The 27,199-nt window shown below is 47.3% G+C and overlaps 1 protein-coding gene and 1 long non-coding RNA gene across 4 annotated transcripts in view; one reads left to right on the top strand and one right to left on the bottom strand.

Annotated features, from left to right (window-relative positions):
* Positions 1 to 10,731: 10,731 nt before the first annotated feature.
* PLEKHD1 (pleckstrin homology and coiled-coil domain containing D1) overlaps positions 10,732 to 27,199 on the bottom strand; it is a 36,078-nt gene continuing 19,610 nt past the window's right edge. The window contains exons 5-13 of one of the 3 annotated variants that reach the window (XM_037395094.1): positions 25,660 to 25,751; positions 22,739 to 22,791; positions 20,805 to 20,899; positions 19,766 to 19,859; positions 18,288 to 18,466; positions 17,404 to 17,536; positions 16,039 to 16,183; positions 13,883 to 14,032; positions 10,732 to 13,275 (exon numbers count right to left, since the gene is read on the bottom strand). In XM_037395094.1, the coding sequence (XP_037250991.1) occupies positions 13,115 to 13,275; positions 13,883 to 14,032; positions 16,039 to 16,183; positions 17,404 to 17,536; positions 18,288 to 18,466; positions 19,766 to 19,859; positions 20,805 to 20,899; positions 22,739 to 22,791; positions 25,660 to 25,751 (1,102 nt within the window). In that variant the 3' untranslated portion in view covers positions 10,732 to 13,114. Of the gene's footprint in view, positions 13,276 to 13,878; positions 14,047 to 16,038; positions 16,184 to 17,403; positions 17,537 to 18,287; positions 18,467 to 19,765; positions 19,860 to 20,804; positions 20,900 to 22,738; positions 22,792 to 25,659; positions 25,752 to 27,199 lie in introns of those variants that run through there. The other 2 variants (XM_037395095.1, XM_037395096.1) reach the window with 2 other exon arrangements.
* On the top strand, positions 14,002 to 16,867 carry LOC119151314. Its single transcript, XR_005105386.1, has 3 exons — positions 14,002 to 14,116; positions 16,097 to 16,295; positions 16,424 to 16,867. It is a non-coding gene; the product is annotated as an uncharacterized LOC119151314 (long non-coding RNA).

Genomic DNA, 27,199 nt, shown 5'->3' on the forward strand with positions numbered 1-27,199 from the left:
TGTGTTTTTACCATATGGCTCTATCACTTGATAAATTAGTGCCCTAGATATGCTGGTTGTTTGCCATTCTGCCACCAAATTAATTTAGGAGTGTGGGCACATACAACCGCAGTTTCTGCACTGTTGTCACCATTTCTGAGGTCTCCAGACCTATTGCAAACTGCAGTATTTTTACAGCCCCTCCTACCCCCCCTCGCTGGCACCAGCTACCAAAGGGATTAAACATGGCGTGTTATCTGCTGCAGTGGCTTAATCACTAAGCAAAGTGCTCATCCCCTGACTGCAAGGTCAAGGAATTATCTTCCTGACAGATAATGCAGCCAGGGCTTGGAATGAAATGAGGAGCTGAACTGTCATTGCGAGCCCACAGGCCCCAGCTTTATTGCAGTTTCTGGGAGAGTAATGCCATCAAGATGCTATGGAAGTGCAGCGTGACTTTTCCCATCTGCCCCGAGAGGCCTCTTGATGGCAGGGGAAGATAAACAGATAAACACAAGAAAAATGGTATTCAGACTTGTGCACACATGTCTCCCTCCCATAAACACCCCCTATGCCAAACCTGTCCCTCTAAGAACAAAAGGTTTTGATGGCTGAATATATTTGGCACCACATACTAAAAAGAGAACATTGTGCAGGAAGAGCTTTTAATAGACTGTGAAGAACTAACTGAGCACCAAGTCTGGGCCAGGAAAGTGACCTCGGGGGAAACACATATACCTAGAAATATGGTTTCGGGGGGCATAGGTCCTGTGCATTAGTTTCAGTAGAAGGTGGGATGTCCTGATCCCACGTAAGCTAGCCTGCCAGCCCCGCAGCTCACTGCATACAGAGACAGTCCCACTGGGCTGCAAGAGGGCAACTGAAGGCAGCAGTGAAATAGCTCTTCATTCAAGATTTAAATACAAGGAATCCAGATCTGCTGCCACTGTAAAAGACTAAGGACAACTCCTGACACAGAGAGCTACAAAACCAGATTCTTACTAGGGATTAACACAGGGCATCAACTCCCACAGCTTTGCTGTGAGCACCTTGGGACCTTCTGCACACACCCAGGCAGGACAAGCCACGGTCCCCTGCCTAGTGGCTGCCCAAGATTGGCCCCATTTCATAGATGAGGAAGTCGTAAGCTGTGATTACAGAAAAAGGCTGAGAAGATAAGACTCTCTACCCAAAGCTGGGTGATATGAATAGCTCCCAGCTCCCCAGGTGACTCCTTGGAGGTCACATACATGACAGTAACTGCAGAGGAGGAACCCTCACCTCTTCACCTTAGCCAAGAGGCCAGGTCCCTATGACTCTGGTAGGAATCACACACACACTACATCTTCCTTGTTGCACCTTTCAAAAGCAACTAAGCAATCAAAGGACATTTTCCCACCTCCCTCTACATCTTGTCTTTTGCAGTCCTGCTGTTCCCTAAAGATCACAGTTATAATAATACATCCGTGAAATACCCACGCCCTGCCAAGTCTGTGTGCCTTACCTGTGAACAGCAAGGGCCACCCGGCAGCCAGAGGCGTTGCTCTCCTCCGTCTTCCCACCAAGAAGCAGCACTGAAGATGAGATGTTAGATGCAACAGAAGCAGCTCCCACCTCAAGGCACTAGATTAGCCCAGGGTCTGCTTGGCAGATTCCACTCTTCTTCAGCTATAAATCAAAATAAAAATGTTTTTATTACTTTCAACTCTGAAACATGAAGGGTCAGGTCATCTTTGAGATCTGTGTCTCTGTTAAACTTTGTAGACTGAGGTCACAACTGTGGGGAGGTGGGAGAGACAGAGCAACTGCTGACACTGCATTTTCTAGGAAACCAAGCTGGATGGGCAGGTTGGTAGTTCAAGCTTTCTAAGCTGAATGCATTGCATATGAAGAGCAAGAGGGAGGCTTCCTGAGATCACATGTGTGCTGTTCATCCTCCCGGGTCAGGGCACAAACATCAATGCCCTTTCCACACACCCACCTCCAACAGCTCCAGCCTAACAACAGAGACAGAGATACTTAAAAAAAATACAGGCAGGACTGGCAGGCAGAATAAGTAACCTGCCTGCCCTGCAAGGGACCTGATAAGCTAGCTGCAAAGAAGGGTCCTTCTTCCCCATCACTTATTTCAGGTAAAAACAAGAAAACCCCATAGTGCTCCATGTGGAAAACTGAGTGCTAATAAAGCTTTGGTTTTCCACTCAGCTGCTGCTTCTCAGCTCCCCTCCCTTTCCCACCTACACCTCTCTGCGCCTTTGGGGAAATCTGATAATACGTATATTTCTGCATTGGTCTTAATTAGGAAAAAAGATTGCTCTCTTCATTAAGTGACTCTGAAGAGCAGATATGGGGGAACGTGCATCCGAGAGCTGTCTGCCTTGCAGCCTGCCAGGGGCCTTGTCTCCTCAATGTCTGTTCTACGGCCGCTGTCCCTGCAGCCACCACAACCCAAGCCTCAATGTCACTTTGGCCATAGCAGAAAGCTGGACAACCCCATCACAAAACCCACATTTCTGCTCTGGAGCACAGGTGCAAGAAACCCTTTTAACCACATGGAAATCAAGCACTTTCTACCTCTCCTTTGCGTGCTTCTCTCCACAGGGGTGATGCTTGAGGTTGTGGCTGGGTATGTATACTCCAGGGCTTGTTCTGGTCAAGTTAAAAGCTGCTCCCCAGGAAGGGCAATGGCTACACAAGTCTACCAGGTCAGCTGGGGGATGGCATGAGCTGCCTTCTCCTTCCACAAAACTCCAGCCAGGCACCTCTGCTTAGACTGATTTTCCCATTTCATTGAGCTTCACTTCTCCCTACAAGTAGACTTTATTCATGACTTCCTCTACATTCCATCATGGTCCAGCTGACAGCATGACCACCAAGAAAAGGATCATCTCTTCCAGTGAATTCACTACCCCCCAGCCTCCAAAGGCTACACCCACTAGCCTGGATAACAATACATAGTCCTGAAAAAATGGCCTGTATATGTCTAGATACAAACAGCCCTTGGAAAATGTATGTAATTAAATACAACTCCTTCAGCAGTGAGTGTGAGGAGTCTGGGCCAGCCACTGCTTTCCTTCTTTTCCCTGTTAGTGATGCCAGCTCCATGGAAGGTGGTGTGGCCTGAAAATCCTTCCTGCTGTGTGAGATGGGGTCCCTCACACCAAGCACTTTGGTTCCCCTCCTCCCCCTTGGTCCGGTGCTGCCAGCTGGGTTTGCCAGGTTTCCCCTGGGGACCCCTCTGCCTTTCAGCTCTCCGTGCACAGCCGAGCCACATGCACAGCCAGCCCACATGCTCCCCAGCCAGGTGCTGCTCTGGAACACCTCCTGGAGGGTTCATGCTGGGGCGTGTTTAGGTGTGTGTTGGTCCAGGCAGAAATAATGCAGACAGGGAAATCCCCAGTAAGTGCCAGAGACAACATGCCGCAGATCCTGCTCCCAAGCCTTTCTTGCCATAGATTAGAATAATGCTAAAATTCACCCAGTGGTAAGTAGGTGACATGTATTCATCTGTGGCAGACAGGAGAAGAGATTAGAGGCCATAGTGGTCTTTCCTAACTTTAAGCTTTTCAGTAAATCCCTGAAGATTAAGGAGAGAGGAGATTCCATAAAATAAAATCTGATTTGTCTTTGGCACAGCTGTCCATCCAAAGATGAGTACTCACATCCTGCTTATGTTTAATTCACATTTCTCCACACCCAGCCTCCAGAAAGTGAGCTGAAGTTATGACCTCACTACCATCATTAGCACCCGTAACATGGCAGGCTGTGATACCAGGGCCGTAGGGATGGCAAATAGTGACCCATGTCTCCTCAGAAAGGAGAGAAGATTCATTTCTTGTTACCTTGGGAACTCACACGCTTTCACAACAAACATCACCTGGACAGGCAGAGAAAAAGCAGAATATAGTCCTGTCTGATCTACTGTCTCCTGACCTTATACAACATGTCCTCCTTCCTCCATAATTGATGTCTCCTGCTGCAGAAGCAGCCGTGGCTTCTGCTTCTTTGGCTATCCCATTACAGCAGTAAAAAGTGCAAGCAAATTATTCTGCAGAACAATTCAAATGCATTCAGTGCCTTAAATCAGGAAATCTTTCTTTATAACACCACCTCCTCCTTGCTGTGCAGCTACACTGTCCACTGTCTGGGGGACACACAACCTCCTCCTCCAGGTAAAAGGTTACTTGTTTTCTTTTCTGTGACATAAACATCCCCCATGCATTTAAGGGGGATGCATTTCCAGGGCTTTTAGGATGTAGTTGTATTTTGTTAAATCATGCAGATAAGAAAGTGGGGAGGAGATTTCTGGCTTGCCAGCTGTCTGACCTGGCTTATTCACATGATGTTAGCACTAGGAAATGCACTGGTTTTATAGCCTTCGTGATTTGACACTATTTATCAGGAGAAAGGTAACAGCAAGGAAAAGGGCCCATCAGGCTTTCTATACACTAACTTTAAAACCCACAGCAGCTCTGAACCCCATGCCCCAGCCCCTGCCCTGGGACAGGCTGCTTGCCCCCTTCACTGGCACTGCTCTGCACATGGGAGCTGCATGCCCTGCCATGCCCACAGGGAGCTGCCACCACTGACCCTCATCCAGGGGAGCCGGACAGATGCTCAGCTCCATGCCTTGAGCAGGTCGCTGAAAGACTTGGAAAAACTGAGGCTGCAACTGACCTGGCTTCTGCAGGGTGGAGGAGCAGAATTGTTTCTCCGTGCAGGATTAACAGGCTGTCCTTGCTGGGGCTGTTTGCTCACATGCAGCTTTCTCTGTGGGTCTGGCAGTGGCAGCTACAGTAAAGACTCCAGGGTGACCTTCAGTTATAAAGCACACCATGTTTCACCTGAAAGTAAAGCTTTCTGGTCTGCTCTCTGCCTATGAGGAAAGAAAATCAAAGGAAAAAACCAGAAAATATTTCTGAGCATACTGTTTTTGGGCAAATTATTTTCAGGCAGAACAAGAAAAAATAAAAAAGACCTCATTATGAAATACTTCTTTCAATAGAAGACATATATTTGAGATCTGCATTTAATACATGTCATCATTTTATGTATGTGTGTATATATATGCATGCATCTGCACATATATACATACCTGTGTGTGAATACATTGAGGGGGGTGAGGTGAGTTGGATTCCATGCTCGTTAGCAGCTTGCAAGGGACACACGATGCCAGCCGACTTTCTGAAGTACAGGAACCCTGAGCCTCCCAGCAAAGACTCAGGCTGGTTTGGCAGAGGCACCAGTTCCTCAGCCTGCCCCTTACGCCTGTGAAACACACCTGGACAAGAGCTGGGACGTGCACCCTGAAAGGGCCCACACTGCAGGGGCGAGGCAAGGGGGGACCAGGCGCCTCCTGCCCACCTTTGCATTTGCAGGGCTTGGCCCAAAGCCACGTATGAAGTGGGCTGTGGAGCAGGGAAGGAAGGTGCCTGGTTAACAGCCCCGGGTGTTTGCTGCCCATCTCTATGCATTTTCTGCATGAAACACTCAAGTCTGAAAGACTTTGCAAGTAGGATGAATAATATTTTCTAGACAGAACGCCAGTGTTATGAAAAAAGCATGAGCAGCTACTTTCATCTGCAGCCCAGGTCTCACCTCCTTTGCCCTCTCCAAGGGGAGTGGCTCCCCAGCTCCACCATGGCACCCCCCTGCCTGGGTGGCACCGTCCTCCCACCGCTCCCAGTGCAGCGGAGCCTGCCAGGGCGATGCTATTTTCCACGCCAGTGAGATAGCCACAATCAGCCAAAGATGAACAAAGGCCAGCTGAGGGAGCAGGCTGGAGGGGAAGGTGGGGAGAAGCCAGGGAGAAGCCAGCTTGCCCTTCACAATTCTGCTCAGAGCTGGGGAGAGCTGGATGGGCAGGGAGGGAGAGGGAGGGGATGTTCCTCATGCTCCGACCCTCTTCGAGTACAGGCAGGAACAAAACTCCTGACACAGGGAATGCACCAGAACCAGAACAAGAACAAACAAGAACCAACGTCTTTCAGGTCTGCTCCCTCCTGTCTGGCCAAGGAGAGACGATCAGGAAGCTTTATTCCTCTGCAGTCTGCTAGCTGCAACAGCTATTCTTTGCTTCCCTGCTAGGTCTGCTCATTCCTTCCAATTCAGCTGGAAAGCAACTGCTTTCCCTTCTCCTTCTCTCCTGTCCTCACCTGGGAACGAAGCACAGGCAGCCCCCCGCCAGGCAGCCCCTGCGGCCTCCCAGCACTGACCTGGGACCGAAGGGGTGGGTAGAGCAGAGCGCTACACGGGCAGGGACAGGGAGATGCTCTTCTCCCTTCAGGGAATGAACAAAGTACCTTCCACACCTGCTCCCAAAGGCCTTTCCTAAGGCTGGCTCATTAAATCCCCTCCCTCCACTCTGCTGCTGAAAGGTCAGCAGCACAGGCCTGCCCTGCTGGGATCCAAGTGGCCAGAGGCAGTGTGGGCGCTGGGATGCAGGAGCAGCTCAAGCAGTGGGTATGGGTTTCTCTGCTCCTGCGTGGCAGCACAGGGCTGCAAGCTGAGCTCCTGCCTGCTTGCAGGGGGGAGCCAAAGGTTCCCATGACATTGAGCCCCTGTGAGTTTGGCTGGAGAGGTGTCATGAACGTCTTTTGCTGCATACAGGTCTGGGGGTGCTCGATGTTGCCACAACCCCCCTGCTGCTTTTGAATAAGGCTGTTACTCAGCAGCAGTTAGTCACAGCTGGAGGGATTTTCTTTGTAGTGAGCAGCCACCAAACCTAATCCCATGGCCAGCATCAGGAGCCAGCCACAAGCTAAAAGGAGAACATAGATTTAGCGGACACACTCCCTCAGCATCAATCAAAGCAAGCGGCTAAAGTCTCCTCCAAACAAATCCATTTTCCCTTAGTGCAGGGCTGGCTTCAGACTTTGAATACAGTGTGTCCTGCCACTTCTCCTCACCCAGGCTTTGCACAATTGCTTATTTTACCCGTCTACGGTATCTTTGAATGACTGGGACTTTTCTGTCCTCATTTTGGAGCCCACGTTCCCCCTACATAGAGAGGAAAGCTGGCTCTGCCTACACATTGTTTCTCTCAATCTAGATAAATTCTGCATTAAACCACACCTGTTCTTTATTTGTGGGCAAGGAGAAACTACAAGAGACATTTAGGAGCAGGAGCAAAAAAAAAGTGTGTCTGGCTTCACTGCTATTCCCCACATCCCCTCATGGGTCAGAACATTTGTCTGAAGTACTGCACACTCGATCAAAGGGGGATCTAGAGGGCTGCTGCTGCAGGCTAGAGAAGTTTCTGAACATCCAGATCAACTGAGAATTGCAGGAATTTCCAGCTTCTGCCAGTCAACCTGTAGATATCCAAAACCTTTCCAGTACCAAATACTGATTTTTGCCCCTCTGAGCAGCTGCTGCATACACACAGCTACCCGCAAAGGAGGACAACTGTAAGCCACGTCCCCACATCACCTAACTAGGCCATGCCAGTGCTAGCTCAGCTGCGTTTTCTCACTGTGTCTTGCTCAGCAGCAGTAAGCTGGGGAGAGGAAAAGGGGGCCTTAGCTGCAGACCCTTCTCTGAGCACCTGGGACTGGACTCCAGTTGGGACCCAGGGTGCTTTTTGCTTACTGAGAAATAGGACACTTTATTTTTTAAGCACACCAACCCACTATCAGTAGTGCTCTAGTTTTTAGTCACACCTGCTGCACACCTACTTTTCAGTCTCATTCCTGGTAAAGTCTCCTCACCTTGTCCTCACCTGCAACAAGCATGAGTGTTGTGCTGCCAGCAGAATTAGGAAAGCAAAGGAGGAATGAACTCATTGGCTGTTCCCAAGTAAGCTGCAACCCATTCTCTCTGGCAATCTTTGCAGCAAGCCTGCTCCTCTCTTGCTACGAAAGCCACAGCATTCCCACTTTCTTGCCAAGTCATTTTAAGTCTCCTCACAGTCTCACATGCCACTGAAATGAGTGCACCTAAAAGCACAGCCTACCTCTGTCACCCAGGGTCCTTGAGTGCTTGTGAACCATCCCAAAGACGGAACTCCACCATGCGTACTGTTTTCCTGTTTGTGCCTGTGCTTTCAGCAGTGGCTCTAACACAAGCCTCCAGCCATACTTCCATCAAGGCTGAAAGAGCCAGCACCTTTTTTGAACTGGGCTTAATCCCATTGCACCAAGTCAGTTTTCTCACACCCACCATAAACAGCTCATTTTCAAGCCCCCTAATTAAAATGGACATGCTAAAAATATTTACTTCTATTTTGCAGAGCTTAGGGGGAAAAAAAAAAGCCAACAAAAAACAGAACCCGTTTTCCTCATGCCAGAGGAGCAGGGGCTGGCATCTCCTGCAGGCAGCTGCTGACATACAGAGGAAAATGGGGGCTTTCTCCTGCCCCCAGAATTAATGATGAAGAAAACAATGGTAGCAGCAGCTCTAGGACGGGACCTGTTCCTCTGCTCTTGGATGGTTTCCACAGAGAGGTTTGAGGCAGGGGTGCAGTCAAGAAGAACTCAAGGGTAAGCAGAGTTCACGTATTTTAAGCAATGCAAAGTTTGCACTTTTCATGATCATAAAATAAGAACACATGACCCTGCCGAGTTATTTATTGCAACACCTCTGAGTTAGCAAAAGGTGCCTTTGCTACCCTCACAAAGTGGCCTTTATGATTTTTCTTCCTCTGAAATGCCAGATCTGCCAACATGGGGGGGGAATAAAAAAATATGTTGGTTTCAGCAGTACAGCACGTCCTACACTTCGTACTGGTGGCCAATACAAGCAGAAAGAGCTCAGACACCTGAGTGAGTACTCGGTTGGATCTTTATCCATTTTGGCTTTGGAGTTAAACCTGCAGCAGAAAGTAAATGCTACTTAATATAGAAAAAGAGACGTGATCTCAGTGGGCAGAGAGGTACTGCAGGTTGTCAACAGAGCACACGTGGCTGCCAAGCTCATGGTCCCACCTGGCCCCGCTTATGGTGACTGTCACCCCCACAGGACACCTCTGGCCCAGCTCTCAGGTGGCTGACTACAGCCAGTTCCTCAGGCTTGGTCATTTCTCTCATTTGTGGCCATGCTCAAGCTAGGTGGATAACAAATTGTGCATGGACTAGGTGAAAAACTACAGAATTGTCCTTGCACCAAGAGCATCAGGTAGAAAATGCTAAAAATAACAGCATCCTTCACAGTCACAGCAGCACAAAGAAGCACTAAGTGTCCAGGCAAGCCCCAGGACCAGCCTGAAGCTAAACCCTGGAAAAAAAAACTTTCAGAGCACGGCCACCTTCCTGGGAGCAACTTCTTACTAGACACAACGTGAGCCATCTTCTGTCCCTCTAGCAACAACGAGTAACTGCATTGAAAAGTATTCAAAACAGACTATTTCTGTGAAAAACCAACATCTTATTTCCAGAGAGAGACCCTGTTACACTAATGTCCTAAGTGGAAAACCTCCCTACCACCTTGAGCTAAAAAAAAAAAAAAAAGAAAAAAAAAAGCTATACTCTCTAGCTGAAAATTCTACCAGCCTCTGTCACTTGTATTCTGTGCCCAGCAGTGCATAGCACGCAACCATTTCTCCTTCGTTATTGACTTCTGACCCCGAGGGCAGTTTCCATTTCTTGTCCACTTTCCCTCGTTCAGAAGCAGCACGCGTGGAGCAGCCAGGCTGCAGCTGCCTCCCGTTCCCTGCCATTTACCTCTGTGCAGGAGCAAAGCCTTGGGGCAGCGAGCACCAGGGGAGCGCAGAAGCCCTGTCCTTCAACAGGAAACACTCTTCTACACCAGGGACTGAAGCAGCCTGGAGGCTTCGTGCAGCTTATGTAGAGGATGAAATTAACCTTTAAATTAACCTTAGCGGGAGGCACCGTTCACATTGTGAGAAGTAGGCAAGGCGACACAGAAGAGAATCAGCAGGTTCACACCTGCCAATGTCTGCAAAGGAAACCGTATTTGAAAGTGTCTCTGAAGGGGACAACAGGGAAAGTCTCGATGGGGAAGAGAAGGTCCCAGATGATAGCCAGCAGGTGGAGGTGATGGAAGAATGGCCACAATCCAGCTGTTCTGAAGCTTCTGAAGAAAAATCTTAGAGCTGCAAACCATCCTATATCTTCTCCTATCCTTGGACACAGGGAAACGATTTAGGGAACTCTCCTGAGCGGAGGGGGTTCTCATCTCGTTCCTGGTTCTCCCAGTAGGAGAAAGTGATCTAACCCAGGATTACTAGTGGAGATTATTTGAACAGAGGTAGCAACCTATCTGTAAGCCACCGTCCTGTTACTGTATTGCATTAAAAATACAGACATAACATTGAAATCAGTAAATCTGTGTCCTTCAAACAGAATAAGGAGACAGTCGCTATGGTGCATAGACGCAGCTTTGTGCTGACTCTGTCAGGGAGTTTACAGGGTAGTAGATCCCTCTGCAGGACTGGCATCTGCAGCAAGGAACCATCGATGCTCCCCGCCAGCCTGCCTTGCTGGTTACACAGAGAGCTGTTCACACAGGCTTCAGGTAAGCAAGTGGGAGATTCCTTCATTAGATTTGATACATCTTGGCTTTAACTATACACACATTTTACAAGTGGAAGTGGGTAGCAAGGGTGAAAGCATTTTTACATACAGCCAGTCCTTTTGAGAGGTGATGTTAAGCATGTAACACAACAGCTCGATGAAGCAGATGAAGTGGGCTGGCAGTAAATGAGCATGTCACAATGATTTTCCTTAATTCCTGCAGAGGCAATTTACCATCATTTCTGTCGACAGTGTATCAGGAACACACAGGAATTCACTCTAGTGTCAGCATAACTTTTATTTATTTATTGCTGTCAATATGCATGGTAAAGGAAGAACCTGATGCGGCTACCTCCTGAGTACAATACTTCTGTAAAGTCTGATATTGTGGCTTTTGGTGGTAATAGATCAAAGGTGCTGCATTCACAAGCCACAGGGTGATTTTCCTAAATGCCTGAATTACAGATATGCTCCCTGGCTGTCCTTTCTTCTGTTCCTTCCAGCATCACATAATATAGACCTTGTAACTGGAAAACAGCCAGACATGATGTGAGGACAGTGTAAGGCGGAAAAACAGCTCTGTATTGCTTTCTTACAGCTTTTCAGTCTTGTAGGAGCAATAATTCATTTGTGGCTTTCTAGGACGCAAGCACATGGGGAAAATACATAGAAGGATCAGGCATGCTAAGGAGGGATGCAAATTTTCTTTTTCTGTTGCATCACCTGTCATCACAAAAATGTCAGCCTTCAGTGCTGGACCCTCCCATTGCCCAGTAGAAAGATACTGGCCAGTAACTGCCTGAAATGAAAAATACAGGCTGTGCCTTTGGTGCTTTTCCTCTGATCACACCAGAGTGACTCTGTCCTAGACCATCACACCCTCCCAGTACGCTCCTCCACCCAGCATCAACATTTCTTCTCTGGCTGGCAAGCCAAGGCTCTCTTCCCAGCCTCATCCCTGACTTCTCCCTAGAAACAGCACTGAATTGGTAGGGAATGACTTCAGTGGCCAGAAGCCAAAGCCTGGGACTAAGCAGTGTCACAGTCTGTGTGGAACAAGTAAGCAGGACTCTTATCTCTTATTATGGACTTACTATGTATGTCACCGGACATACATAATACTAGGGGTACTGATGAGAGGTACACCCCTGAAAACCCCGGTAAATCTGTGCTTCAGACCCCCTGAGCCTTAACTGTACCTCTGCTGCTAACTTCATTCATCTTTGTATTGTTTATTCCTTTGTTTCCCAATTCATACCACGGGGATAACAGCATCACTCTGAGTGTGCTGGTCATGCTCTGCCAGCACCAGGCAGTGCTGTTACTATGGAGTGGGTAGTTACTATAGAGTGGGTAATTATTAGCCAGCTGCTTGCTTAAAATTGGTGGGAGAGGATGCAAAGCTTCCACAACAAAGAGATTCCTCTCCTGAAACATACAGGGTGACCACACACAGAGCAAATCCTCCCCTGCAATAAACACATGGTAAGAAGCTGGGAGGGGACAAAGGCAACCCGAAACCCACCTCTGAATAAGCTGTCCACAGCACCTCTCCCAGTCCAGCCTTGATTTGCCAGAGGTCCCACTCTGGCCAAGATAGCCTGTACTGGTAGAAAGCAGTACAAAGCCTTGGATACAGGCTATTCACTGCAGCACATAGAGAGATGACCACATTCACAGCCTTGACAGCTTACTGCTGATAATGTCTAATTCTCCAAGTGGTAGGGGGTTTTGTTGCTGGAAACTCACCCACCTGCCCTCCAGCTTGCTTTATGGAGGTGATGAGGAAGCTGTCAGAGCCAAGTCAAAGGCTCCTCCATACTGAATCTGCCTATAGATAACACCTTCTGCAGCACGTAGCTCTGTTCCTCCCGGCAATGACACAGCCAGATGCCCCAATACAAAAAATGTGCAAAGGTGGCCCCAGGGCATTCTGCCCACAGTCAGCACAATGCAGCCCTCCCTCCAGCTTGCACTGATGCCACTGAATTACCTATAAGCTCTTCTCTGCACATGACCCTCCTTGGAGCCAAACCCACAGCATCCTCAGGTTGTCTTCACCTTCTGTTGCTACTGTTTACTTGAAATGATGTAGCATCAAGAGGTTGCTTTGTGTTTCATATTATTGTCTGTGCTTGGGAGGCTGGGACTGCTCTGGTCTTCAGGAAATGTGCCAGGAAACACATCCCACCGAAGCACTGACTGACTGGGGTGGGCAGCAAAACATTTCCTAGAAGAGGTCAGGCAGAACAGGGTAAACTGTGCCCAGCTGGGGAGGTTACACTAGCTGGAGCAAAGGGGGATAAAGGGCTTTCTCAGAAGCACTTGTGTTTGGCAGACAGACTACACAGGAAAGGAAAGGAAAGGTGCTTCCTAAGCTACTGTCTGTGGTTCACTTTAACACCAACTGTGGCATCTTGGCAAAACGTGGCTTAACATAAGCAGCTGAAGCAAACAGATCTGGAGTGATCAGTAGAGAAGGTCTGCCAGGCTACAGGGAGCATTCAAACAAAAGCAAAGCCATTGAGGGAGTTGCCTATACACAACTTTCCCCCACTTTCCCTATCAAAGGGCAAATCTCCCTTATGACCCTAGAGCCCGATGGCATAACTTTTGCGGAGCTGAATGGCAAGTTGAGATCAGAAGTCCCCTCCCAACAAGAGTCACTTTTCATCACCCGAAGCAGAATCCTTTTGTGACCTCATGATCTGATAGAGAGTTTCCCTGAAGTGCTGGTCCCGGCTTAGTCTTTTGGCTGCTTCTTTCAGTTCCTCAATGTTTTCAGCTTCTGCATGTGAGAAGATGAAGGAGTGGGACTGCTTCACTGAAAAAAAGAGCAGCACAGAAAGGTCAGCATCCTTTGTCAAGGACACAAACTGAAGAAGCTTCACTAGAGCACACAAGCCACGCGATCAACATGACTGAGAGCTTGGCGAGGGATGAGCTAACCATTGCACTCTAACAGCTTCACCTTACTGTTTTCAGAGGAGGAAAATGCTGACAGCATGGAAACACTTTTTTTTTTTTCCTTTACAGGTGCCTCTGATTTAAGGTTCTATGTAGAACCTGATCTAACCTTGCAGGTAGCCACTCCAAGCACTGGATTGGATTGAGCAATGTCCAGGTGTCCCTTCCAACACCACTCAGTCTGTAACTAAGCATTCAGATGAAGTCAGCTTTGAGCATGTTTTTTTAGGGGCCTGGAACCATCACATCAGTTAACTTTCAACATACATGAAGAGACAGGCAACCAGTATGCAGACTCAGTGCCTGCTCTCTGGGTAAGGAAGCTCCACGTTTCTCTGTAGCTCCATTCTGCCATTAGGGAGTATGAAATACGCAACAAATTTGCAGACCTTACTGCTCTGTCAGCCCCATCTGCACGTGTTTGCTACTGCAGGATATAGAACAAGAAGCTGACAGATACCTACAGTCATTCCATGAAGCACTGGTTCTCCGGCGGTGGAAGCGGCAGCTCTTTATGCGACGAGTGGCAGCCTTGTGGATGTACACAGAGTTCTTCATGATCACGGGCATCTTGGCCTCTAGTTCGGCATTGCGGATGCACTCTTCAAAGAACTCTGAGAAGACACCACTGTGAGCAGTGATGGGAGAGACACTTCAAGCAATGAGCCAGTCACAAGGGACTGCACTCGCTGAGCCAGGTAATGACATTCAACACCTCCCTAGATCCTCGTGAAGAACGATCCATGAAGCTCCCGAGTATCATCAGAATGAACAAGTTCAAAGTGACAAAAGTCTCTAGGCCCCAACAAATGCGTGCTCAAATTATAGAAAGAACTGCAACTATCCATTCACCATCAACCATTCCTACAACTGCTTATGATTCAGCTGCCAAAAGCCTCTGATATTATGATAAAACTTATCAACTCTCTTGCAGCAGAAGGGTCTGAAGCCTTACTTATTGCACTTTCTTTGAGGGACTCCTAAAACCAGTCAAGTCTAACTGTGGAAAGGGAGGCACTGGCAGCACTGGCACAGGCACACACCCAGGCCATAGATGGCCAGGGGGTTCTAAGAGTATAGTAAATACTAGCACGATCATATACACACATACATTACAGGGTCCATGCAAAGCCCTGCATCCAAACTCTGACAACTATTCTGTCCCGGTCTGCCACATGAGCTGCTTTTCCTTGCTCATTTCCCCATAAGAGGTCTAACCAGCGTATCTTCTGCCATTCCAGTCTTGCTGTCCTCCTGCCTGCCACTGGTCCCTTGCTGTTCAGAGGGCTCATGTGCCCCAGCTCTTACATGAAAGGGCAGGGCAGAGCTTCAGGAGTCACGTGGAAGGGCTGAGGCAATCTGTGCTGGGACTGACACTAAAGGAAACAGTGCTTCCCTCACTTTCTCCAGTGTTTTGCTTGTCAATACATTTTTGATCTTTTGAAGAAAACATACCCCAAAATCTAAGATTGGAAATGAGTGCCAGGAGAAATTCAGTGCCAGAGGTTACTCACTTATGCCCTGTGCAGGTAGCTCAGCTCTGGTTGAAAGCCGAGCTTAACATAGCCACCTTAGCTCTGTTTTCTTACCATGGCTCTGAGCCAGCAGGATGAAGTTCAGAATCATGCCCTTTTCTCTCAGTTTAGAAGTCTGATATAGAAACTACTGAATAATACTTATTTTATTTACATATATAAATATATATTTATCATTTATATATATAAACTATGTATACATGTGTTTATACTTGAATATGTAACAGTGCTCAGAATGCTGCAGGACTTTTTTAAGCTTTTCTATATTGGCCCAATACATCCACCTGTCACTGAAATGAAGCCTTAACTGTACAGATACAGCGTCTTCACAACAGCTTCCCACTGCACTATACTTGAGGATGGAAAACAAGCAAGATACTTCACAAAGTTTAAGCTGCTAATGTAAGTTCCCAAACATGAGAAGTCAGATGCTAGGGCAATGCCTCATCTCCTAAATAAAATTTAAAAAAAAGAAAAAAAAAAAAAAGAAAAAGGGCAAGCGCAGGAACAGAGATAAGCTGTGAGGAATCCGAGTCTTACACCTGACCTGCAGACTGCAGTTGTCTCAGCACAACAGTGCTGGGCTGATGCAGTGATTCACCTCTGAGTAAGGATCCAAACTTCACCTCCTGGGTCACCTACCAGCACGTTGCTACAGCAACCACAGTCCCCCTTAAACTGATGATATTCTTGTAACCAAGGCTGAAAAAATACTGTCTTGAGGGGAGTCAGAGGACTTTTTATAACTCAGACCTAGTCAGTCTTTACAGCTCTGCCACAGCTCCCCTGTCTGACATTTTGGAAAGCATTTGGTCATCTCTGACCAAACACCTAGGTTTGTCTTCCACCCAACAGGGAAGGCTGGGATAATTTTGCTCTCCTTTGAGGGCAGAATACCAGATGCCTGCATAGTACGTTCTGGCTCCTCAAAAGAGAGGTGTGGTCAAGGTACAAGGAGTTGGGAGAGCACATTACATGCAGGCTTTGCTAATTTGGGAACTTCTTTTTGTGTCTGGGAGGATGGATAGAAGTATTTCCTCTCTCAGACCTTGCTCATCAGTAGGGGGGATGGATAACTGACTTACTTCTCAAGTTACTGACATCTGCTTTCATCTTCTCCTCTTTCTCCTTGTTGCAATCCAGAGAACTCAAGCCTTGCTCCAAGCTCTGCAATGCTTCCTCAGCTTCTCTCAGTCTCTTCTCCAGATCCATGCGCACCTTCACCTCAGCCTGAGGAAAAGAATAAGCATTGCTGGAAACCAGCTTGCATCTCAAAAACCATCCTGCTAACTCACAAGACCTGTGAGGGACCCACCAAGCAGATGAAAATGAAAAGAGGAAAGTAAGGAAAACCAACAGAAATATTATAAGACAACATAAAAGTTGTTCCTCATGTCTTCAGACAGAATAAATAAAATAAGTCCAGCTTATTTTAGTAATTCTCCTTTTCTCTGACTTTCATTTTCACAGCTTCCCTCTCATTGTATGAACCATGTGGAATCAGAGATGGCATTTCAACACATGAATTTGTGCTTATGCAGCTACTTCCAGCTGAGCAGGAACAGGACATCTTTCCAGCTGAGATGGATTTGAAATAAAGGCAGTCAATTCCAGCAAAGGGGCATACAGTACTCAGTTTCAGAAACAAAACACAAGAAAAGTTAGAAATATAGGAGAATATCAGTAGTAGCTTAGCAAATGAGAATAACTAGTACAGATTAGGTCAATGTAGCTTTAGTTTGGCCAAGTAGAAGGTTACAGGATAAGAAAATCTTGGAGGTGCAGGAAAAAGAAGAATTGGAGTATTTTTTGGATAAAATATTTGTAGAAAGAGGTTGAATGTCAAGCAGCCAATAGTAAGCATAACCTTTACATCATTTGGCTTAAAATAAAATAGCATACTTTGTCTGATTACCTTTGTGTCGATTAAGATATCTTCCATTACTGGGATGACAAAGGAGGGCTGGTACCTCATCTGCATTCCTCTGCTTTTGAACCCAAGTTCATGCAGAGGTTCCTGAAGATTTACAACCCTTAAGATTGATTCTGTGAGCATAAGTAAGGAGGGAAGATTTCTGCTCAGTTCTGCAATAACCACATTAGCATTTCTTTGGAATAATCTTTGCTCTTCATTGTGTCTACTTTCCTCTTATACTCTTTTCCCTGCTCCCTCAATCTTTAGATGTTGCTTTCACAGTAGCAAATGAAAAGGCTTTTACTGAATGGGTTAATCAGGCCTCAGAGTGAGAAAATAAATAGTTGTGCTACACAGATGCAACACAGCAACTTTACACACACACATGATGTGAAGCATAGCAAGTGAAGATTTACGACCACAAAATGAGAAGAAAATAAAAGCAAGTCTCCCTCTTGTTAGGGGATGAGCTGAAAAGGAAAATGAGAGAAGTCTGGGCCCAGGGACAGCACTAGGTGACATACGCAGGGGTTACCTTGAGGTCTCTCTCAGTCTGCTGCTTCTCTGCCGTCAGCTCCGAGAGCGAGTTCTGCAGCGCTTGTGACTGGGCAGAGTAAAATTCCCGCTCCTCCTCCAGTGCTCGGGACCGCTCCTCATTCTCCTTCATCCTGGTGCACAGCAAAGGAAGACAACCATCCCCACCCCACCCCACACAACCCACAGGAAGGAAGGGGCTCAGTATCGTGCTGGGGCTGGCTTAACTCCCTGGCTGCCCTCGGCGAAGACGCGCTAACAGGAGCACCGTCTGCGTGTCACTTCAGTAACACAGGCATTACTGGAGAGAGCCAGGTGAACAGTTCTCAAATGGAACATTCTCAACCCCTAGGTAAGGTCCAGGAGCACCAAACACTTCTTATGGACAAGTCCCTGACCATGAAATGGAATCAGGTGCCTAAGTCCCGATTTGAAAGGAGCAGACCCAAGCAGCAGCAAGGAGTTTGGCTGCCCTGCATCAGTCTGTCCCTTCTGAAGTGTTTATAAGCTGGCCTCCTGCCATGGAACCAGATAAGCTTCCAGACAGGTCTTGTGTGGGCAACAAAAAAGCAAGTCAGCAGATAGTCATGTTATTTGGCACCACTAAGCCTGAGCAGGGCAGAAGCATCCTCTTCCCTTTACCACGCCCAAGGATGGAAATTATAAAGGATCTTGCCACTCTGCAGTTCTCAGGATAAACACAGGAACAGTTTTGAGGTGATCCTAATTTTAAGCCTGGAAATATTTAGCCATACCCTTTCTGATTGCCTCCCACCTGTGAGGGGGGAAACTACCTCTTTTCCTACCATCCTTTTCACAGTGGATCACATCTTGTCCCACATCCCTTTCTCTGACACCACTGTAAGAGCCCCTGCCCCATTTCACCTTTTCTCTGCCAGGAGTTTCTCCTCCAGAAGTTGCTGCATCTTCTCTTCAATCTGTTGCAGGCTGCAGTGCAGTCCCTGGATGGGACTTTGCTCCTTTCTGGGGCTGGTTGGAGGTGGGAGCTGGCTCTCATTTTCTTCCAGCATCTCCAGCATTTGCTGCTTTTCCTGAGAGAGCTCCTTGAAGAAGGGCAGAGATTATGAGTATCAGCCAAATCTAACATTTCTGCTCCCGTTCCTGCCTGGGTCCTCCCTATTGAGTCCCTCCATCCTTACATCCACATGCCTCATTCAGGTTAAAACCAGGAATATCTGGTTTTTATTTTGTACCTGCCCCATGAGGAGCAAATCTCCACCCCAGCCTTTGCTATGCAAGGGGGTGAAAACCCGCAGGCTAGTAAGGACTCAGCTCAGGGGCTGGAGCATCGTGCTTCCCTAGTGCATTGCTGATGCAGGCAGCTTCCCTGCCTTCCATCCTTGCCTTGCTCCTCAGTGTGAACTAGAGGCACCCCCTCTGCGGTGCATCCAGCTGCGGGGCAATAAGACATATCGTGCTGTTTTCTGTTAAGTGTCGCATCTGGTGTGCAACTAGGGCATGAATGGTCTTTCCCCAGCTTTCCAGCTCCTTCTTTGTACCCATCACCGTGGGCATGAGGAAAGCTCAAAGGAATATCAGCAACAGACTTTTGGACAAACTTGCAGTGGCTGACATGAACATTAAGGATGACATCGAGGCTTCAAAAAGCCAGCTGTGTGGAAATTTCACAAACAATATACATTTAGAAAAGCCACTTTCCACCAAACCACCAGAGTGATATCAAGTAAAGAAAGGGTTTAATACATCAACACTCCATTTCCTCAGTTCCCATGTGGTACATGATTCCCTGGGAACCATGCTCCCTTCTGTGAACAATGAATGCCGCTCTGCTGCTCCGGTTTCCACCAGGACTCAAGGAGTTGCAGCTAAAAAAAAAATAATCAGGAAGCTATCACAGACTTATAGCCATGTTGGCTGGAAGGACCCTCTGGCAGGCTCTAGTCCAGCCTCCTGTTGTCTGGCTGGTCTGTCAACACAGCAAGATATGGTCAGCTGTGGCTTTCTGCAGTTGAGTTATGAAAAACTTCCCAGATGGAGGTTCCTCTGACTCTCCCACTCCCCGCCTACCTGTCTGGTGAAAAATCTCTCCCTAGTGATCAATCTGAGCTTCCCAAACTGCCGCTTGTGGTTGTTGTCCTACATCACGTCACCTGGTACTGCTGAGAAAACGTTGGTTCTGCTGGGTTCCGTATCACTCCTAGTCCTTTTCTGGAGGGGATTTTGGCCTTTGTTTCAGCTACCGAATGAACTTATTCATCTGCACAGGACTTAACTCTGGCAGTAGCGGATCTTAGATGCATTCCACAGGACAGCACTGCTTTCAGCCCTGTCAGTTCTCATGGATCGCTCCCAAAATGCTGTCACTCAGAGTGGTCACTCACCTCTAGGGTTTTCTGTAAAGACTGTGTCAGGCTTCGCAACTCTTTCTTTTCTTCCTCCACTCCTTTAAGGGAGCGGGCTGTGATCTCTAGCTCCCTAAAGAAGCAAAAAGGGTGATAGCTATTGCAGGGGAACACTATCCCCACAGACCGCACTCAGACCGTGCAGGCTGTGGATGCCTTAGCGCAGGACCTGTGACCAGTGGTTAGTACTGGCAGCCCTGGAGAGTCAAGAGCTTGCCAGGAAGCATCACGCCTTGAACACACTACGGACGTCCAGGAACTTAACTGTGCTGCCTAATCAAGAAACCAAACCCAACAGTTAGTGCACTTCTCTAGCAAGGGCAGGGCCACAGTTGCAACTGGAAGAGCCCAGACAGGGGAGTCATATCTAAGCAGATGTAGGTCTATGAAAACAAAAATGGCTTGCAAAATCCCACTGGATTTTCTGAGATGTTATTTAGGGAGAGAGAAAGAAAAGGAAAGAAAAAAAAAAAAAGACAACGACAATAGTAAAACATGCCCTTTCATCACACAGAGCAAAGCACTTGGATCCTTCCCTTTCTGAACACTTTTGCTGTTCATATTTCACATAGTGTAACTCTTAAAATGACAAAATTATTCTCCATGAGACAACATCATCCACCCAGTATCATTCAGCTGACGGTGGAAAACCAGATTCACATGTCTGGAGCCCACATAGCTGGTCAAACTAATTTTCTCTCTGAAATCCTCTAGCACCTGTCCATTGTCGTGCTACTGTAACTGATCTGGGGTTCGCTCACATTCCAGCCCTTTGAAAATGAAGTTGCTAAAGCCCTGAATACAAGATAAAATAAGCTGTATTCTGCTTCTCGCACAAGTGATAGCAAATGCAGGTAAACATACCTCAGCTGTTCCTGTTTTGGTCAATATAGCCATTTATCTCCCTCCTACACGCACAAAATAGGTGGATTTTGCAAACTGTGGATTTTCCACCACCATAGCTGCCTGGCATAGGAGTTTGCAGCCTTTCCCTGCCCTGCACAGCTTGCTGCCTTACCGTTTGATCTGCTCCTGCTCCAGCCGCAGCTCCCGTACCACCTCTTCAAACTGGTGCTTCTCTGCTTCCAAGACCTGGTTCAGACGCTCAAGTTCCTGGGCCAAAAGAGAAGACAGGAATGTACTCTGCTGACACAGGCTTCCCTGTTAACAGTGCCTGGGACTTTTAACCTGAGCTTCCACCACACTTTTGTCCAGGGGCAATTAGGAGGGTCTGAAGGGTGTCTGTGGATTTCCAGATATCCAGAAGTACCAGCCAGATTACCAGGCACCTGGAAATCCCGGACATGTTCCCTGCACAGATCAGCTCTGCCGTGCATATACAGAAGGTCCAAAGGTCCCTGGGAAAGCTGGACTCAACGTGCAGGTACCATTTCCAGGCACCCAGATGTACAGATACAGAAAACCTAGACAGGAACATGACAGCCCCAGCACTGCTGTGCCTGAAGTGTGACATTTCTGCTAGCTCAGCCTGGCTTCCCACCCCTACTGGGACAGGAAAACGTGAACTGCACGGTTACAGCTTCATTAGTCTGTTACTATCTTTGTGTTAATAAAATCATGCTTAAAGAGCACCGAATACCACAAGCTACCCTCAAGCAGTGAAACCATCGTACTGAGACCTACTGCAGATGGAGACAGGAACAAAGTACAGCAAGAGTCCTGCCCCCGCTCAGGTCACAAAACAGCACTGACACCAGATAAATTCAGAAGACGACTCCTGCTCCACGGTGCAGATACACTGTTCGAGTTGCTTTCCCAACATATTGGTCTGAAGCCTTCAGACTCCCAGCCAGCCAGACCGCCACAGCTCAGTGAGCTATACACTCATTCCTTCATCAGCACCAAACTCCTTCAGACTAACCTGGCCCCATCTGCTCTTTGTGAGCAATGAAGATACCGTGCATGGCTTTGTAAGAGCAGAGATTTGTTCCGGGAGTCCTGGACTTTAGAAAAGGGCATTTGCCTCCACAGGGCTGTGAGGTGCGCAGCAGGCTACCTCACCAGAAAAGGATGTCTCCCTGCAAAGGCAGAAGTAGCTTAGCCCTAAAGGAGTGTCCAAGCCACATGGCTTTCCAGAAAGGTACACCAGAAAAACATTGGCCTGAGAAGCCTAGGTCAGCATTGCCATCTTTTGCTAAAGAAAGGTGACAGTAATTTTGGATTAACTGGAAAAAAGAGCATGCAGAAGTTTGTAATGCGATGGTCTACACCCATGCAGGCTTTCCTAGTATATAATAGGACAACCCATTTGCAAAGTTGTCTTGCAATAACTTTATGATGGCGCTATAAAAACTGGTATAGATTTGGTGTAAATATGAGAACAAGCTACTTTTATTATATTAAGCAAATAAGTTAGGAATAGTTTGGAAAACAATAGCAAACTTGATAAATTAAGGTGCAATAGTAACATCTAAGGGCATGCTGTCTTGAGTTTTCCCTAATGCGATGTTTATTATTCTCCTCATCAATATTGTGCCCAAAGAGCAAACTACATTGCTTTTTGCTGCTCCTTGTTTCTCACAATGGTATCTCTACACTAGAACAAACGTCTGTTTCCACAGTTAGAAAGCAAATAAGCAGACAAGTTGATGGCCACAGTCTTCCTGAATCTGCCAAATAACAAGTGTATAATTCAATCCAGTGAATATGTATTTAGTCTGATCTTCTACCCTGGAGACAAACACAAGCATGCTGCATGGGAAGTGCCTGGGAAGGGGGACAGGGATACACCCCCAGGACCCACCCCATGGCATGGCTCTTAGATTCCTCTCTTCATCCACAGGGCCCAGATTCCCACTCCCAAGAGGCTGGAGACTCTTGACTCCACAGCCTCCCTCCCTGAACCCTGACATGCCTTCAAACCAACAAATCCCAACCTCCCACTCCTGCCACATGGAAGCTGAAGAAAATTGGCTTGTGATGAACACTCACCTCCTTTTGCTCCCTCTGCAGACACAGCTCTTCTGTTTCTTCCATTAGCTTATCTGCAAACACACACAGAGAAAGGCCAAATGCGGACAAAAGCAATTTATATCCTGGGGATATTTATTAGCATGAAACACTGACTGTTTGAAGCTTGAAAATACAGTGTTCCCTACTGCTTCGTGTGTATCTGTCCAGAAGTCTCCAAAGGCTGAGATGACACTAATGGGGTGTTCTGTAATTTCCCTTCTGCCAAATAGCTTCATAAACTATACCACTGTATTGCTGTGTACTCCTTCTAAGGTTTCATCTCAATGTTCTTAAAGAGCATTGATGAACTAACCTTCACAACCCTCGAGCCGAGTGAGGAGAATATTCTTCTCTCTGCTTCACACATGAGGAAGCAATGGCACAGAAAGGTTAAGTGGGTGCACGGGGTCGCACCCTGTGCTGCAGCAGTGAGTTCTCCTGCAGCTCAGTGCCCCATCCCTACCTGCCTAGCTCATTGCCCTCTCCTTCAGCCCCCGGGGCATTGCTGCTGGCCCCCCACTGTCACTTTGGGATGTCCCAGCCAAGCTCAGAAATCAATCCCCTAACTTAGCCACAAAACTTTCAGCTGTTAAGAATGGTTCCCCCCAACATCAGTTGCTCTTGTCTACTGAGGACACATGCCCGCCAGAGACTCTGCTCTGCTCTTCACACTGTGACCTGATGCACCTACCCTGTGCTATGTTCTAGCCTTAAGCAGAGGCTCTGCCTTAGGCAGCATTTAGTCATGCTTACAGGAAACTAGACAGAAACAAATTCTTCACAGTTAAGCCTGGGGTTTAGCTCTCGGCTCTGCCACCCAGCTGCAGTGCGAGCAGGGGGCAGGTTCGCTGTAGCACTGTGTAGTTAAGACTTCCACGTATCTGACAAGGAGGATGCTACTGGTTTCCTTTGTACTGGGACCTGAAGAGATTACTGCTGCTGGCAGAGTTACCACTGCTAGGAGGAATGCAGACCCCTACCTCCTGCCTAGAGCAGGACTCCTGGTGCCAGAGCAATTATTTAGCAATTGTATTGCTAAAGCTCTGCTGACCACCACTGCTGCCTTTCCCTCCTGCTATCGCCCTCTTCCTCCTTGCCAGGACCCAGCAGAGCTGCACTGCAATTACATAGAGGCTCTCCCACCTTCCCTTTTCTGCTCCTCCTTGCAGGGGCCAAGCCCAGGGCTTGATGGGCTTCTGCAAAGTCCCTGCCTTAGAGAGAAACCTGGGGGTTAGCATCAGGGATAAGCTGGGTGAGGGGCAGCTGGAATGTAACTTGTGAGGGTTCAGGGAATTCCCCAGAGCAGTGTTTGCTTCCTCCAGAGAGCCTTGACCTGCTGCCCGGAGCAGCGCCTGACCTCAGAGCTTAGCTACGGGACGGACGCAGGTCACTGAAGGTAAGACTAGTGAGGCAGTTCTATATACTGCCTCAGCAGTTATGTAGGAAGAAAGAGGCAACTGCTGTCAAAAGAAAGTAACCAGCTGTGACAATTGACGAGCTCTGAATGTTTTTGTCATGGACCAAAGAACTTAATGAAATATATATTTTATATTCCAAATGTCTCCTGTTTGCTACAGAACATATATTCCTCTATTTCTCCATCATCTTGTCTTTTATCACACTGTGGCCCTCTTTAGTCTCTTAGGCTCTTTAGTCTGCTCTCATAGCTGCAAGATAACATTTTGACAAAACTTTCCTGTTTCTAATTTTCCTCCTGTCTCTCCAGGTCCTCCTCTCAGCACTGCCCATTATCCCTTTGTCAGGTGTGGGACCATCCCTCCCTCCCTGCCTCACACACAAGCCCATCCATCAGCTCACATGTGTGAGTGGCAATTAGATGGCCAGAACGAACATGCCTCGATACTTGAATTATGATCACTGTTACATGTGAGACCACATACTGAGATCACCCCTTGATCAGCACAGATGCAGAAATGCAAAAGGCTCTTCAAGATCCCTCAGCAGCTTGATGATTAGGACTAGATACTACGAGCCCCTGCTGAAGGTGTCACTAACCTGAAGCACCCAAAGTTGCTGCTAGCTTGTCTGAAGCAGATGACTGTCCAGACAAGTCACTGGGCTCACACCTGACTAGCAGCCCCCAGGTCAGAAGGAGTCTTACAGCTTGGGGAATGCTCTAAATTAAGAGACATCTGGGTTAAAAAAGCTGCTCTCCATTGGTTCTTGCTATGGGCAATGTGGGGAAGAGGCAGCTGGACCTTCCAAGCCAGAGCACCCAAGGTACTGCCATCCAAAGGCTGGTTTCCAAGTAGGGGGTTGGACTGCAGAACCTCCAGATGTCTCTTCCAACCTAAATTATCCTATGTTCACCTGGAGCAGCTGCTCTCCAGGATCCATGAAGAGAGCAATGACAAGTTAGCCACTGCCATTAGACACCTCAAACAAGCCCATGTAAATGCTCTCACTTCCAATATGAACAGCGTGAGGAAATGCAGACAATGACCAAGTAAGACACAAAAAAAGCAGCTAGAGAAGGAAAACCTGTGCATGAGAAGCTGTGATCAGCTTCAAATGCCAGTCCTGTGTGATTCAGAGACACAAAGGTATTGGCTGTTAGCCTGGTGAGGAGCTGAAATCAGCACATCCAGACTTCTCAGGGACAGCAGCTGTCTGTGCAGTCCAGCCATCGGGAGCTGCAGGACTGCAGCATGCTGGCCAAAGCATGTTCTTCCTTCCATGCTCCACACAGACATCCAGATCCTTAATGTGTTTTGACTCCCTTCAAACCTCAATTTCTGCTGTTGACTACTCAAAAACTTCATCCAGTAAAAGTCAACAGCAAAAATCTGTAGCTGCTTCGCTCAACCACACTGACAACTCCAGAAAAGCAAAATGGCTATTTTGGGGCTTCAAAGCTTTTGGAAGTAAGCATTTCCTACCTAAGTATTCCTGTTTCTCCTTGGCCAGCTGCAGTCCTTGGGCTTCCAGGCTCTCGATCATGGCTTCTCCCAGCTGGGCATTCTTCCAGGTCCTAGGGAGAGCAGACACAAAGCAGACCGTAAGAGAGCTAAGGGTCCCACAGAGTGAGGCAGGGAACTCAGCCTAGCAGTCTACAGAAGGAATTCAAACACACAAACTCTCATCAGTTAGGACAGTGAGTCTTTAGATTTTTGTCCACAAATGAACTGGAGAAATTTCCTTGACATTCAGTAATTTTTTTCTTTTCCTTTCTTTCTTTCTTTTTTTTTTTTTTTTTAATACAGGAGCTGTACGTCAACACCGCACAGCTATTCAAACTTTTTTTTCCAGTGTTTTGGAGATTTCTGCACTGAGCTTAGTCTTAAGGGCTCTCCAGAGCAACCCAGCACATGCACAGCCTCCAACTGCAACAGGATCCCGACACATGGATCCCGACAGACTTCAGAATTTCCCACTGCCAGCGACATTGCCCTCTGCAGCCTTTCTAGTATTTTGCTGCTGTAGCCACTCTTCCCCTTCAAACATTAACTGGTTATTGACTCCTTCCCACAGCCTTCTATCTTCAGCCTTTCTGGTATCCATCACCCATCCTGGAACCAGTCATTCCCTCCTCTGCCAAACTTGTAAGCCACTAGGATTTACTGTCTGGCCCCACACTGTGAGTTAAGTGTCTTTCCCTGTAAAAACAATGAAGAAACAGAGATAAAACCCAGGCAAGGTGCTGGCAAATTGGGAAAGTTAAAGAAAGCAGGCGTATTCAAAGAATACCTTGTGCTATTGCAGGACCATTGGTCAGAGGATCTCAAGGTCTCTTGAACACATTAATTAAAGCTGTGAAAAAGGCCTGTGGAGCAGATGCCCATTACTGATTGAGCTGATGGACGGGGTGGGCTTTAATACAGATACTAAATACCAAGTACAAGGACACACAAATCAAAAACAGAACCAGAAATGGAGTTTGCTGCTCACTTCCATTCATGTTCCATTAGGAAAAAAATACTTACATAAAATGCATATGTAAAATTCATGCCAGTCTATTTATATAGATGCACATACAGGAACAGCAATTGCTGCCCAGCAATTTTGCCATCTTTGTTAAATCCTAAGGGAGCATATTAACATTAAATAACTATAAGCCTTCCTGTACCAGGCCTCTTTGTGAGTCATTTGAAATTGTAGCTTTTGGGAAACTGTTAAGTTAGCAACATCTTATAAAACAATTTCAAGGCAACCTGTACTTCGCCTCTTACAAAAGCCAGACAAATTATTAAAAACACATCACTGCAGGGACCAGGCAACAAACAGCTCCAGCAGCCCAAGCACTGCCTTGTGCTCTTTGCAGACAGCTGGGTTTCTTTCCAGCTAATGAGCATCTAGGATATTTCTAAAGTGCAGAGGAAATTAGAACGATAATTAAAAAGGTGATGTTTTGCCCACAGGTAGACATCTTAATCCTGAGTGAGAACATGTGGGTGTGAATGTATTTTTCCACTAACATTC

Source organism: Falco rusticolus, chromosome 7, assembly GCF_015220075.1.
Source record: "Falco rusticolus isolate bFalRus1 chromosome 7, bFalRus1.pri, whole genome shotgun sequence".
NCBI lineage: Eukaryota > Metazoa > Chordata > Aves > Falconiformes > Falconidae > Falco > Falco rusticolus.